The 14,855-nt window shown below is 57.2% G+C and overlaps 2 protein-coding genes across 2 annotated transcripts in view; one reads left to right on the forward strand and one right to left on the reverse strand.

Moving 5' to 3' along the window:
• The first annotated feature begins 649 nt into the window (after positions 1–649).
• On the forward strand, positions 650–6,564 carry SLC25A47 (solute carrier family 25 member 47). The gene is made up of 6 exons (XM_006184148.3): positions 650–863; positions 2,952–2,995; positions 3,311–3,382; positions 4,091–4,273; positions 5,068–5,380; positions 5,673–6,564. The coding sequence occupies exons 1-6, from the start codon at positions 836–838 to the stop codon at positions 5,951–5,953; spliced, it is 921 nt and encodes a 306-aa protein (XP_006184210.2). The 5' UTR covers positions 650–835; the 3' UTR covers positions 5,954–6,564.
• Positions 6,565–9,428: 2,864 nt separating this feature from the next.
• WARS1 (tryptophanyl-tRNA synthetase 1) overlaps positions 9,429–14,855 on the reverse strand; it is a 30,481-nt gene continuing 25,054 nt past the window's right edge. The window contains 4 exon segments of the mRNA XM_006184147.3: positions 9,429–10,680; positions 10,682–10,708; positions 11,731–11,871; positions 14,565–14,738. Coding sequence (XP_006184209.1) covers positions 10,546–10,680; positions 10,682–10,708; positions 11,731–11,871; positions 14,565–14,738 — 477 coding nt within the window. The 3' untranslated portion in view covers positions 9,429–10,545.

Raw genomic sequence — 14,855 nt, forward strand, 5'->3', positions numbered from 1 at the left:
CTCATTGTAGGTCTGATTTGCATTTCTCTGATAATTAGCGATATTGGGCATTTTTTCATGTGCCTATTGGCCATTTGTATGTCTTCATTGGGGAATTGCTTGTTTGGGCCTTCTGCCCATTTTTGGATTGGGTTGTTTGTTTTTTTGTTACTAAGTAGTATGAGCTGTTTATATATTCTGGGAATTAAGCTTTTGTCAGTTTTATCTTTTGCAAGTATTTTCTCCCATATCATAGGTTGTGCCTTTTTGTTTTGCTTATGGTTTCCTTTGTTTCTGTTTTGTAAATAAGTTCATTTATCTCATTTTTTTTTTAGATTCTACATATAAGTGGTATGTTTGTTGAATGAATAAGCAAGGGAGCTTTGAGGGTTCCCTGGGTGGGAGCAATTCCAGGGGAGGTGAGAAGGCCCAAGGGCAAGGATAAGGCCTGAGCTTGGGTTTGGTGGGATGGGGGCATCACAGCCTCCCCAGGAGGTGTCTGGACTGGCTGGAGGCCCAGGCCTGCAGGCGTGGGGACAGTGAGCTTGCTTCCTGAGAGCCTGACACCTCCTGTGGCCTCTCACATACTTCCTGACATCTGGGTCCTGAGGGCACTGGGACAAGTGTCCTTTGGGGTAGGGTGGGAGGGAGTCCATTGACCCGCCTGCTGTCTAGCATGGCCTCTGCCTTCAGGGCCACTGGTCAGCAGGCTCCTGTTTCCTGTCCCCTGCCCCCCACCGCAGGTACTTAAGGTCTGAGAGGAGCCAATTGGGAGCTGTTGGAGCCACCCTGGAGGTGGCATCAGACCTCTCCGAGGCAGGCTGACCCCAGGGCCTTCCTACCACCCACACTGTCCATGGATTTTGTTGCTGGAGCCCTCGGAGGTAAGAGACAGGGGCAGTGGGGCCTTGCAGGGGACAGCTGCTCCTGGAGGGGCCAGGAGGGGCTGGAGGGGGTGCTCTGCCTTGACAGCAGTGGGATTCGAAGCTCCTCTGCAAGTGGCTGGCACCTGGCGTGGGCCACATGTGCCAGGTACTGGGAGGAGAGCACAGTTTCCCTGGACACAGGGCCCAGGAGGAGGAGGAGGTGGGGTGAGTCTGCGCTGGCCTGGGGGGCAGCTCAGCCGAGTAGGCTGAGAGGCAGCAAGGGGTGGGGGCTGCTGGGTGGGGGCAGTGGGTGGTCTTTGCCTGGCCAGAGGGCTGCTGGGCGTCATAAGCGTGGAGAATGATGGCTTGGGGCGGAGGAACCAGAGGCTCCAGGAGAGGGTGGACAGTGAGGACAGACTGGGCCTGGGTCCTGCCACACTGACTGGGAGTGGTGGGTGCGGAGGGGGAGGGGCCGGTCGAGCCCGGCCCCACCCTCCCTCCGCTGGCGGCAAGCACCCAATCCCCACCTCGCTGGGCCCCCAGACTGTTTTCACTTGTGGGGAAGGGCTGTTTTGAAAGCCCAGCCCCATCTGGAGATAACCAGCCCTCCCAGCAGGGCTCCTCCCAGCGTGGGCTCCTCCCAGCATTGATCACACAGGCCCGGGAGACTATTTTGGGTGAGACCCCATTGGCCTTGCTCCTCTTGTGAAATAGCAGTGGCTTGTGGTCAATACTTCTGGGAACCATGTGGGGTGTTCTCTTCAGAAGGGGAGGGCAGTGTGGAGCCAGGAAAGACCAGGGCCCTGGCCTCACCACTGGGCTTTCTGAGGTCCTTCTGTGGGCTCAGCAGCTTCCCTGGATATTAGTCTCCTAAGGAAGAGGCTCAGAGAAGGGGTTTGACTTGCCCAAGGACACACAGCAGGAAGGGCTCCAGAGTTTTGTATCTTTCCTCCAGAGCCTAGGGAGGGCCTGGGTGGGAAGGTTTCCTGCTCTGTGCCTGGCTCCAGCTCACGGTGTTCAGACCTGGTCCTTTTCCTTGAGGAATTCTAGTTTTGGAGGCAGAGATGGCAGGCTGTGGGACAGCAGCAAAACCAGGTGACAGGGGTTGTGACCAGCATATTTTCTGGCACAGAGGCAGCCAAGAGGATGGGGATTAGGGAGGGCTCCAGAGAGGAGATGATGCTGTGGCAGGCTTTTGACGGATGAGTAGGAGTTCGGTGAGGTATATGTAAGGGTCAAGGAGGGTAATTCTACCCAAGATAGTCAGTCAGTCAGCCAGTCAGTCAGTCAGTCAGTCAGTCAGTCTTTTGCTTCACTTTCTTTATTCACTCATTCATTCATTGACTTTGTTCTTTCATTCATGCATATTTATTGAGTTCTGGGATATATAGTAAATAGGGCACAGGCTTCACATCCCTTATTGTCCTTAGATGGCCCTCACCCACCTCTTCATCCTCAGGGATGAAATTCCAGGGACCTACCTGCTTGCTCTTTGACTTCCCCACGGCTGTGCTGGGGGCTTGGCCATTGAGACCCTGGTGTTAGGAGAGAAGAAAGGAACAGGATGGTGGCATCTGGCCCTCTGTGCAGAAGGCAGAGGGCCGTGGTCCAGGAAGCCTTGGGTCCTACTCTGTCCCATGCAAACTTATGCAGTCCTTCACGGAGCCCTAGGGTGCCCTGGACTTTCCTACCTCCCAGTCTCTGCTTGAGCTGTGCCTCCCCCTCTGCCACCCCCCAGAGTTGCAAGGCGCGGTTGCCTTCCAGCTCGCAGACAAACCCTTCACAGAATGATGCTTGAGGGCGAGCTCGGCCTAGGCTTGGAGTCAGGGCCCAGCAGGTGTCCTGCCAATTCTCCCAAATATGACACCGGAGGGGAGGCCAAGGAGGAGAAGCCACTAGCAGCTTGGCAGAAGTCACTTTACCTCTCTGAGCCTGTTTCCTCATCTGTACAATGGGGGTCACTCCCCTCACTGATGAGACACAGTGTGGAGGAGAAGAGCTGGGTTTGGGTCTCTCTCAGTGGGAGTGCGGTCGGGGCTGCCCCTCCTTCCCTGAGATGGGCTCAGGCTCTTGCCCTCCTCACTGGTTTCTTGGGTTTCCTTCCAGGCGTCTGCGGTGTTGCTGTGGGCTACCCCCTGGACACGGTGAAGGTACGGTCATAGCCAGGCCCCTGCCACCCATCCTGAGGCTCCTGCCTGGATTTAGGACTCCCACCAATGAGCAGAAGACCTTCCTAGTCTGCTACTCAGACCAAGTCCCCATCATGGTCCTCAGGATTGTCAGTGCCCCTTTCTCACCCCTGTGCCTCCCAGATTTCTCATCTTAAATGAGACTCCCTATCCCTGCTCTGCCCACAGTCAGCAGGCCTTCAACAATCAAGAGGTTGGCTCTTTCCCTACTCCAGGGCCTGCTGACCTTGCCCCAGTCCTGGAGCCACCCTTTCCTGAAGCCTGCTTCTCCCACAGGTCAGGATCCAGACAGAGCCCAAGTACACAGGCATCTGGCACTGCATCCGGGACACATATCGCCAAGAGCAGGTAGGCCTGGGGCCAGGGTAATGGGCAGGGGGTGCTGGGGCCTCAGACCCCAGGGCTGCCACTCACCACCTGGCCTGGCAATGCTGAGCCCCTTTCTGGGCCTCAGTTCTCTCACCTTTCAAATGAGGATAATTGCACCAAGTTCCTGGACTCCTCTGAGGACTAGAGCCGGGATGTCTGGCACACGAGAGGTGCTAAGAATGAGGCCCTGCCTCCAGGAGAGGGTCTAGAGGGGGCATCTGGGGCCTCTGATGGTCAGGGGAGGGACCTGTCTGCATTTCTGCAGTCTGAGCACCCTTTGAAAGTGCACTGGGTAGAGTTGTCAGGGGTCCCCAGGTCCAGCTCAGGTCTGGAGGACGGTCTCAGGGACACTTACCAAAGTGAACTTGTGAATCAGTGCCGGCTGTGGGCGAGTAAAAGAGAAAGAGCAACCACGAAGCTCCTGGTTTAACATCACTGCCATCCCCTAGCTGCCCTAGGTCAGGCCTGGCCCCGTCTCCTCATTCCCTTTGCACAACCTAAGTTGAGTGGGACAATCCCCGTCTTACAGCCAAGGAAACGCAGGCCCTTGCTGGCAAGTGACTTGCTGGGGGTTTTGCAGTGAGGGTGGGCGGGGCAGGGTGAGGTTCAGGGGCCCTTTGGGCAGCCACTCCTCCCGGCTGGGCCTCAGCCTGACTCGGGCCCTTGGTCCCCTCCACCTGCTGCCAGGTGTGGGGCTTCTACAGGGGCCTCTCGCTGCCCGTGTGCACGGTGTCCCTGGTCTCATCTGTGTCTTTCGGCACCTACCACCACTGCCTCGCACACATCTGCCAGCTCCGGTACGGCAGCGCCGACGCCAAACCCGCCAAGACTGACATCACGCTCTCGGGGTTCGCCTCTGGACTCGTCCGTGTGAGTGGGGTGGGGTGATGGGGTCCAGGGACTGCAGGGGTGGGGAGAGGTCATGAGGGCCTGAGAGGGCACTGAGCCCTGCAGGAGGGGAAACTGAGGCTTGCTCAGGGCAGAAGCTGGATTGAGGCTGGGGACTGAGGGTGCAGACTCGGCTGACTTGTTAACTGAGAGCACTTGAGTGTGCTAGGGAGCCTCTCTGAGCTTCTGTCTCTTCCTCTGTGACAAGTGTGGTGAGGTTATGAGTGTGGAGCTCCCAGCACAGGGTCTGACAGGTATGAGCACCCACAAGATGGCAGCCAATAGTATTAGTAAATTATAATCTGTCATATACTAATGTGATCAAATGTTTTATATGTATAACTGAATCAATTTGTTGTACGCTGGAAACTAACACAATATTGTGAATCAATTATACTTCAAAAAAGTTATCAAATGCTTACATTAAGTGTTATACTATTCTTACATTAAATAATACATTAATATGTCATTAACATATTAATTACATGATTAAATACTTTTGGGACCTGAAGTCATAGATGGTTACCCGGCAGCTCCTGTGTGTGGAGCCACTTTGCCAGCAGAGAGGGTGTCACCGGAGAGAGCACTGGCTCCAGCTTGCACGGGCAGGGCTGGCTCTGAACCCTGCTCCACCGTGGCCAGTGGGCCAGCCTGGAGCTCCGTGGGGCCCAGGGTCCCCAGATGTCATTGTGGGCAGCACAAGGCTGATGGGGGAAGCCAGGTACAGGGAGCGTGGGCAGAGCTGCCGCCTCATCCCCGCCCCCGCTCTGCTCCAGGTGTTCCTGACCTCGCCCACCGAGGTGGCCAAGGTCCGTCTGCAGACACAGACGCAGCAGCAGCGCCCCTCGGCCTCGGGGCCCTCGGCTGCACCCCCCATGTGTCCTGCGCCCCCTGCCAGTCTTGCACCGGAGCCCAAGTACCGTGGGCCGCTGCACTGCCTGGCCACGGTGGCCCAGGAGGAGGGCCTGAGGGGCCTCTACAAGGGCAGCTCAGCCCTGCTCTTCCGGGATGGCCACTCTTTCGCCACCTACTTCCTCTCCTACGCCATCCTCTGTGAGTGGCTCACTCCTGCTGGCCGCAACCAGCCAGGTGAGATGGGGGCTGAGGCGTGGGACAGTGGTGGGGCTCAGCCCCAGGGGAGTGGAGGCCGGGAGGGGAGACGTGGATGAGGCCGCACTGGTACCCGGTGCCTCCTGGGTGGGAACCTCGATGCCTTCAACACGAAAGGACAGACCTGTTCTGGGTGGCGCTGGATGGGTCACGTTCACGGTGAGAGCCCAGGGCTCCCTCCTGCCTGGGCCCTGACCTGGGTGCCCATCTGCCCTCCTCGGGGGCCCCAGTCTGGCTTCCAACCAAGGCCCGTGTGGGGCTCTCCTGGCAGATGTCTTGGGCGTGCTGGTGGCCGGTGGCTGTGCAGGGGTGCTGGCCTGGGCGGTGGCCACCCCCATGGATGTGATCAAGTCGCGCCTGCAGGCGGACGGGCAGGGCCAGCAGCGCTACCGGGGCCTCCTGCACTGCATGGTGAGCAGCGTTCGGGAGGAGGGGCCGCGGGTGCTCTTCAAGGGGCTGTCGCTCAACTGCTGCCGCGCCTTCCCTGTCAACATGGTGGTCTTCGTCACCTACGAAGCCGTGCTGAGGCTCACGCGGGGCCTGCTCACATAACCGGTTCCCACGAGCCAGGGGCCGACCTGCCAGCAGTTTCTGGAGGTCCTTGGAGCTGGAGAGGGCAGAGGGGAGTGTTGGGGTCCAGGCCCCACCAGGCCATCCCCCAGGGCATCCGGGGCCTCCCTGCCCAGCAACTGACCACAAGAAGGTCATGGGGCCCATCTGCCGTCAGCCCGGGGTTGGCCTGAGGGTCACACGTGCCAGGGAGAAGGGGGCCTCTGGGATGAGGATGTGGCTGCAGGGAGTCATTTGTGCATTTGGTCACTTTTCACCCCGGCTTCCCTTTTCCCTCCCCTTGCCGCCCCATGTCTTCAGAGCACCCCTGTGTCCTCTTGGCCCCCCGCCCCCCCCCCCCAGCTCTCCATGCTCTCTAGTGTGCTCTTCATGCCTGGTCTCTCAGAGGCAGCCACCTGGTCTCCCCACCAGATGGAACCCGGGCACAGCTATCTGGCGCCTGGCCCGCTCAGCCCCTGTGCCAGGCAGCTCAGAGAGGCGCTGCAGGGCAGCCCCGGGGAGCTCGGTGTGAGGTCTGCTCACAGGTCTGGTCGCTCTGCTGTAGACCCTGGAGATGAAGCGGAGAGCTGTTGCCAATAAAATGTTTCTCAAGATGTCAGTGGTGATGCTCTGTGTTCTGTGGGGCTGGTGACCGGTTTCCTCATCTCCAGCTCACCCTCAAGAGGCCAAGCCCTCCAAACTTGTGTGACCAGGGCTCCCACTGTGCAGATGGGCACACTGAGGCCCAGCCCAGCACTCTGGCTGGCTCCACTCTCTTGGCCTTTGGGGCTGGGGGGCCTGGCCTGTGCCCTGAGCCCTGCCACAGGGGGCCACTCAAGAGTTCAACATGGCACCTGCTCTCCTCACCAAACCCACCCAAACCCACCCCCTTTCTCAGGGAAACTGGGCTCCAGCCAGTTCCAGCCAGCTGGCCCCTCCAGTGCAGCCCAGGGGATGTGAGCCGCCTTTCCAAGGGGCCTGGAGGAGGGAGGGTCCGTGTGTCCTCGACACCGCTGGGTCCTTACATAGGTTACACATTATCACAACAGCTCAGAGACGGGCCAGGCCTGCCCAAGGTCGCCCAGCAGGGAGGATGTGGGGAGGTGCACACCTGCACTGCTGAGGCCCAGCCGTCACTTTGGCACCATGCCGCTTCCAGTGACGGTCCAGCATGAACCTGCCCGGTCCCCACTGCAGCAGCCCTCTGGTAAAGCCAGGCAACACCATCTTCACTCAGACACTGGCCTTGACCGTGTCTTTGGACTGAAGGACCTCCAGTGTCCTGGCTGAAGGAAACTCCTCCCAATTCCTGGAACACGTTGGGGGACCCTCTCCTCTGGTCTGCTCCTGTCATACAGACCCAAGGACTTGCCCACATCCTGTGCTCTCTGCCCAGAACACCCTTCCTCCTCCTCTGCCTGGCTAACTCCACATCCCAGGCGTCACTTTCTCCAGGAAGCTCTCCCTTCCTGACCACTGCTGCTGTTAGGTCTGCTCCGCTCCCATGGGGCCCTGGTTCATTGTCTGGTCACTATCCTCCTCCTGCCCCAACCCCCACCCCACCCAAGACTATGAGCTGCCCACGATCAGCATGTCTGATATGGACTATATCCAGCTCAGGGCCTGGCACATAGCAGGTGCTCAGGGGGTGTGGAATGAATAAATGCATGAGTGAATGAATGAAGCCCTGCAGTGCATCCTCGAAGTTCATCACGCTTGCAGTTAAAGAGGCTGAGAGCTTTGGCCGGGTGCTGGGGGAAGGGCATCACTAACAAAAGGTTTCAGTGTTCATCAAACCCTGTCCTTGCGTCCACCCTTGGCAAGAAGACCACTAGCGTGCCCACCTCCTGTGGCCTTCCCCGGGGTAGGGTGGGGACCATCGGTCACTGAACGCTGGCCCCATCCAAGCTGGGGAAGTGGCTCTGTGGGAAGGCCAGGGCCTCGCTCTTGCTACAACTTCCAGGTGCCAAGGCCCTCTGGAGGACCAACCCAGCCCTTTCTTTAGAAATGGGGAAGTGAAGGAGTGCGGAAGAGAAGGGCGAGACACAGAATCAAAGGGCCAGAGCTAGGTTTTCCCACTAAGCAAGTCCAAGCTGCACCTGAAGTTTTGAATGAGAGAGATAAAGGGTAGTCACCCGAGGGCTTACTGGGGAACCACGGGGCTGCTGGGCTCATGTGCTGAGGCCTGCGTGGGACCTCGCCATGCGGTGCCGTCCCTCACCGCCCCCGCCAGCTCTCCACTCTGTTTAGTGTGCTCTCACTGTCCCAGATGCAGCTTGATGGGGCCGGGCCAGACCCGGGGACCAAAGAACAGCTAGGTCTGAAGGCTAGACATTCACATCACAGGGGATGGTAACCGACCTCCCACCTCACTCCCGGCGCTGCTGCCTGTCCTAATCCAGGGCATCTCTCAGCAAAGAATCCACTGGTTTTTAGCAAAGTGTAGGTGGTAGGAGGGTCTTAACCAGCAGTGACCTTGGGCAAGTCCCTTGACCTCAGATCCAGGGCCCAGCTCCTAAGACCCACATGAGGTGGTGTTGCTTTTGTTTTATGGGGAGCTGGGGGGGGTCCACCCAAAGTCACTGGCCTGTGTCACCTTTCTGTGGCCCCAGGATGATGCTCTGGGTGAGTGAAGGGGCAGCTTTGCTGCCCTGGAGACTTCACTGTGTTCCCTCCTGTGGTGTGGACACAATGGAGCAACGATAGGTCGCCTGAGCTGTCCAGGCCACACTCCCACGGCCCCACCATGGGTGGCTCACTCCACGGGCCACATCCAGCCATGAGCGGGGGCAGGGGCCCAGCCTGGCGGGAATCAAGGCAGGGAGAGGAGACATGGGTGAGCTCGTGCCGCACACTGGTACTGGGGCCTCCCAGGGCGGAAACCTCAGGGCCCTTGTGCAAACTGGTCCCTCTGTGTGTGGGCAGAGCAACATGAAAGTCAGGACAGGCCTATTCTGCAACAAACCCACTGTGTGGCTTTGGACAAGTCACATTCTCCTCTCCCGAGCCTCAGTTTCCCTACTTGTAACACGAGGGGGCGAGCTGAGTGAGCCCAGAGCTCCTTTCCAGCTGGGGCCTGCCCTGGGCCCCCATGAATGGCCTGTGGCCCAGCTCACAGTCTGGCCCCTGTCCCTACCCGGCACCGCTCTGACCACCCTGTGGCTGCCTCCCTCTCCCACAAATGAAGACATCTGCTTGCATTCCCCACCCGCTGTTGGAAACATCACACTCTGTGAGAGTCAGCATCAGGGAGGCTGCCGAGGGCTCGGAAGGCAGACAGGCTCCTTGCTCCTGATTCCTGGGAGCCAGCGCCTCAGAGCCATGGGGGCTTCCAGGACAGTGTGTCCATCCCACATTTATCCAAGTGTGATGCTCGTGGAGTCAAGGGCCGTCCACGGAGGGGCAGGTGTAGCACAGCCCCCGACTGCAGTGAGGCCCCTGCTTGCACCTCCAACCCCAGTCAGCACAGTGACACAGGTGGGACCAAGGGGAGTTTATTTGTTGTGAGCAAGACTGGAGTAGAGCAGTCAGGAGTGGGCCCTGCGCCTCCAGAAAGGGCAGACACTTCAACCAAGGGCATTCCCTGAGATGTCTTCTGCTTTCCCCAAACTACACAGGGCGCACGTTCAAACGGGCCTCCGTTGGACACGCCACAAAAGGCCTTGGGGCCACTGCACGCTGTCTAGCTGCGTCCACCTGTCTGGGGACACAGGCAGGGCTCTGCTCTATAGACTTCCATGTCAGTCGAGCATCAAAACAAAAGCATCTGCAAAGGCAACAGAGTCCCCGCAGCACCTGGCACAATTGGAGCAAAGCGGCCACCGGTTTTCAGTACGGAGTGTCTAGGATCACTTGGTGGAAACATAGTATTAGTACATTTGGGGAAAAGAGCGTGATTTCTGGAGTAGAGTGCGTGCATGGTCTGGAGCTTAGTAAACTGGGAAGTTTCACCCACAAAAGACTCAATTTAATAACAACTGGTCAACTCTGGCCAGTATTCAACGTTAAAGGCAGCTTTCGAGCAGAGATCTCTCACAGTCAGAAGTACAGCAGAGCTTTTAGCTAGCAATTTTTAATTTTGGGGGGTGGGGCAGGGGCTGAAATACATCTTGTGCTCATTAAACTTTGCCACATCAACTTTTCAAAACTTTTTTTTTCCGGTTTTACGGTCATGACATTTTGACTCTAGGTCTGTACATGTAGACTATGTATTCTTTTATAGAGCAGGTTTAAGAGTCTATTTGAAACTGTAGGATGCTTTCAAATAGCTGTCATCCTATGGACCAGAGCAGGCTGGCCAGTGGACACCTAGCCCAAGGCTCCACATCCCTGCAGCTGATTTGTGGGAGAGACTCCAGCTGGACTTGTCTGCGCGACCATGCAGTATCCCCTGGCACCCACTCCCCCCCATGGGGTTATGCTCACACGAGACCGACAATGACATTCAGCAGAAGAAACAGTACTGGTACATACACAGGGCTTAGAGACACCAGGCCAGTAATTACCGTGCGACAGAGCCTAAGGGTAGTGCTGATTTGGCTGGGCTGGGATGACTGGTAAATTACATCTCTCAGCACGTGTATATAAAAGGGGCGTTACTGGAAGTCGTAGGACAGCTTCCGGGGAGTCATGAACTCCTTCACGATCTCGTCTGTGACCTCCTTGCGTCGGGCCTGGTGCTCGGCGATCAAGGGCTGCAGGACCTCAATGAGCGTCTTCTTGAGCTCACCAGGTGAGCAGGGCCCCGCTGGTATAATCCTGCCCGGGAGGAGGTGGGTGCGGTGAGAAATGGCCACGCAGCCCCGGGCACCTCCTGCCCCGGGCACCACCGCGCGGAGCCCACACGGCTGTGTGGGCGGCGCAGAGGCTGGGCCTTAAGCCACGCTTTTCTTAAAGGGACTGGTAGGGGGCTCGGCCTCCCTGCCGGGTCACAAACTCCAGGCCCTGAGACAGATGCTCCCTTCAGCCTTACTGGCTTCTCTAAAATCTCTGTTGAATCTTTTTTCATTTTCTGATTGCAAAGTAATAAGTATGCGTCGAACAAACTTAATAAGTACCTAAGCCACAAAGAAGCAGCCAAGTAAAGAAAGTGCCCAGAAGTTGAGGGCCACCGCTAACACCCTGGCAGGTTTGGATTGCTTCCTGGAGCACTGTACGCGCACACAGCGGCTCTCACTGCGTTTCCAATTTCCTGTCCTGTTATCACTACTGCATGCATTTTATCCCTGTAACTAAAACCTCACGGCTGCTTAGTAACCCCTCCTGTTATGATTCTTAGTTAACGGTTTCTCTGTTGTAGAATCTCCTCTGAACTTTCTGCTATTGTCATTTTTAACACCTTTGCACAGGGAGTTTTTTATTCTGGATTCGTTCCTTGGAAAAAAATTCCAAGAACTGGAAAACCTGAGACGAAGGCTATGAATATTCTTTGGGCTCTTTGTATCCATTGCCAAACTGCTCGCCAAGAGGCTGTGCTGACAACACTTGATGTAGCCGGGCGAGCCCTGAAGCGTCTGGACTGCGGTCACTGCAGATGCGACCCCCACCCCGCCAATCTGGGGGTGTTGTTCCAGCACTCATGATGCCTTGTTTTCGTTTATGTTTCTCTGATGGCTAGAAGGGTTAAACCTTTCCGTATGGCGATTACCTAGCAGTTTGTATTTCCTGCTGTGTGAACTTCCTGTTCCCAAGGTTTCAGGGCACTCGGTCAAGAACACGCCCGACAGACTCAACCTCGGCCTCTCTCAGCGGGCCTGTCCCACCCTCCAGGCCAGACTCACCTTCCGGATCTGCTCCAGCTTGTCATCGTCCTCGAGGAAGAAGGTCAGGTACATGAAGGACACGTCCACGTCACAGTTGCCCCCAAGCTGCCGGTGCTCCTCAACGGTGTCTCTGCCTCCGGAAAATGCGTGCTTGTTGACCTGCGCCGGTGAGGGGACAGAGGTGGCGGTGGGCCTGGACACCCTGTGGTGGGGGCTGGCCAGGAGCCCCGGGGCGGGAGGAGCCCCCAAACTGCTCCTTCCTGAGGAGCCTGGGCACGAGCCACAGTGGGGCTCGCTGCAGTGGGGCCTGGAGGGCGGGTTAGCTTTGAGCACCCCCCTCACAGACACAGGAGAGTCAAGGAGGCCAGAGCACACCTGAGCTGAAATTTGGGGGACATGTTCTAAGTGCTCTCAGGTGACGAGCTGCAGAAAGTGGATGAACACTGTCCATCTTCAGAGTCAGAGGGGTGACTGGGAAGGGGCGGGCGCACTGTCAGCAGAGGACAGGAGAGCCTGACCCAGCTCGGCTGCCACCCCCCACGTGGACAAGAGGACGGGGGCACAAGGACAGGGCTCACAGGGAGAGCAGCACCCACGAGAAGTGTGAAGGCGGCAGGCCGGCTGGCAGGACCCCGTGTGAAAACATGCAGTTTTAGCAGCTGAAGACTCAGAAGCTAACAAAACGGTTTTTCGGAATCACTGAAGGTCATCTTAGAGAAATCAGGGTCAAGAGGTGAGAGAGGAAAAACCAAAAAGGAGACACAAAGTTCCTTCAGGGCTCTTCCCATGAGCATTTGAGAACCTTACTACGTACAAATGCCACCCTCACTGCTTTCACGGGGAGAGGGTGCATAGAGCAGGGGTGTCTCAGTGGAGACGTTCAGTCAGTCCCCCAGGAGGACCTCAGGGCCGGTGACTAGCCGGGGCGCCCAGCGGCAGCAGACAAACATCAGGGGCAGAGGCCGGCAGGCACCAGCGAGGTCAGAGGAACCCACCCTTCTTGGCAGGACGGCGGAAGCTGGCTGGAGGGCTCTGGCAGGGCATCATGTCACAGCCCACAGGAGGCATGCGTTGGCCAGCACTGCAAAGGAGCTGCCCCACTCTCCACTTCTAAACTGCGATCTTCAATTTGGGCAGCACTCTACAGTTTACAACTGCTTTTATAGGTGATCTCACGTAACCCTTGCCTCTATTCTGTGAAGTTTGTACAGCTGCTCCCACTTCACCGTGACACCTGGACAACCACGGTCACTCACCACCTGCAGGTGAGTGGTGGGGCCCAGGTAACCCAGGGCTCCTGACTCCAGGCCCGGAAGGGCCTAAGCTGTGGGGGACCTGGGATATGGTCCTGCCTCACTGCTTCCCAGCTGTGTGAATGCAGGGAGGCTGCTGGGCCCCTCTGAACCTAACTTCCTTGGCTGAGAAATGGACACAGCCTCCAGGGGGTTGTGGGACTGACTGAGGTCACACAGGTAAGTGTGCGGCAGGCAGTCATGCAGCCAAGCCTCCGTGTCTCTGGTGTGGCCGCTGTTGTTCCTGTTGGGAGAGGGCCAGGGCAGATGGCCCCTCCTTGGCTGGCGAGGAGATTCTGATCCTGGAGCTGAAGGTAGGCTTGGGGTTTGAGAACAAGGGCCTGACCTGCCCCTGACCTGCCCCACAGGGCAGCCGTGATGCCAGCGTGTGGTTCCTGACCTTACACTCACTGCTCATGTAACCCTTGGGTCTTTGTTGGTCCCTGAACGAATGAAAAATGTCCCAGAGCCGTAAATGACTTCCTTAAAACAACACCTCAAAAACAAAACAAAATGACTTTTCTGCTGGAGGGAACAGGACCTTCCCTTCCCCTCTTCACCCTGTTCTGGAATTTTCAGCAGAAGCGAAAGAGAAAGAAAAAGCCCTGTTCACACCAGCCTCCAACTGAGGGTGGGAAAGCCGGCGACTGCCACTTCCTGGAAGACTGTTCTGATCTCAAGGGCTCCCCCTTGTCAGCCAGAATTTGGGACTTTCCAGAAGGGGCAGGGGCCCAGCAGTGACTCAGATGGTTGCGTTTCAGTCCTCAAATACAGTTTCTGGCACTCCTGTTCTAATCTTCCAACCCGCAAAAACACACCTGGTTCCAAATTGTCAACAGCTTTGTGGAACAGTGAGGGAATTGTTCACAAACTGGCAATTCAGAACCGAGCAACAGGAGTGCGGTCCCGAAAAATGAGGAGGCACAAACTAACTGATTTCTAGTTTCTCTGGTGACTCACAAAATATTTAGTGAGCACTCCTGGGCCAGACCCAACTGTCTTGTGGAAGGACATTTATCAGTTTGGAGCCTCTGATAGGACACCCCACCTTGGTGATGGTGGCTCATGGGCCAGGAGGGCACCTGCTGGTTCTGGTGGAAACGTGGTTGAATTGGTCTCCCTCTCTGGGCCCCATCCTTCTCGTCCTTAAGGGGCACACAGCATTGTCTCCTAGCGCAAAGTGGAACCGGGAAATATGCAGAAAGCTCCTGGACCAGCTCCTGGAGTCCTTAGCCCCTGAGCTGGGGGATCAGAAATGTCCTCATTTTTCTCTATGGTTTAACTATAACTAAAGAAAGTTGCCATGATTTTGCTTCCCCAACAGAGTTGGTGAGAAAAGCAAGAGATGGAAAAACAAAACAAAACAAAAATTCAGAATTTTGCCCTCAAAAGGCTACAACCAAATTCACCTGGGATCTGGGAACAGGGCCGGGCTGCCTGGATCCCAGGATCCAAGGTCGCTGTGGCAGTGGAGGCCGAAGCACAGAGCAGGGGTGCCCGTCTCCCTGCACACAGTGAGTCTCCCTGCACGCAGGCTGCTCCCACCCGGGCGGCGCTCACCTTGGTCTTGATCTGCTTGGCTGTGTCGGTGAGGAAGATGGAGGAGTTGGGGTCGCTGGCACTCATCTTGGTCTGGGCACCCTGCAGGGCAGGGAAGAAGGTCGAGTGCAGCAGGGCGGGCTTCGGGTAGCCGATCCTGGGGGCCACGTCCCTGGTCATCCGGAAGTAAGGGTCCTGGGTGAAGGGAGGGGACAGTAGAAGGAGGGGCCCGCCGTCAGCCCGTGCGCAGCCCCTGCAAGGGCCTCATGGCGACACCCCCAAGCTTCCCAGGAGTTTAAGGAATTGACTCTT

The sequence above is a fragment of the Camelus ferus genome, chromosome 6 (assembly GCF_009834535.1).
Source record: "Camelus ferus isolate YT-003-E chromosome 6, BCGSAC_Cfer_1.0, whole genome shotgun sequence".
In the NCBI taxonomy this organism is placed as follows: Eukaryota; Metazoa; Chordata; class Mammalia; order Artiodactyla; family Camelidae; genus Camelus; species Camelus ferus.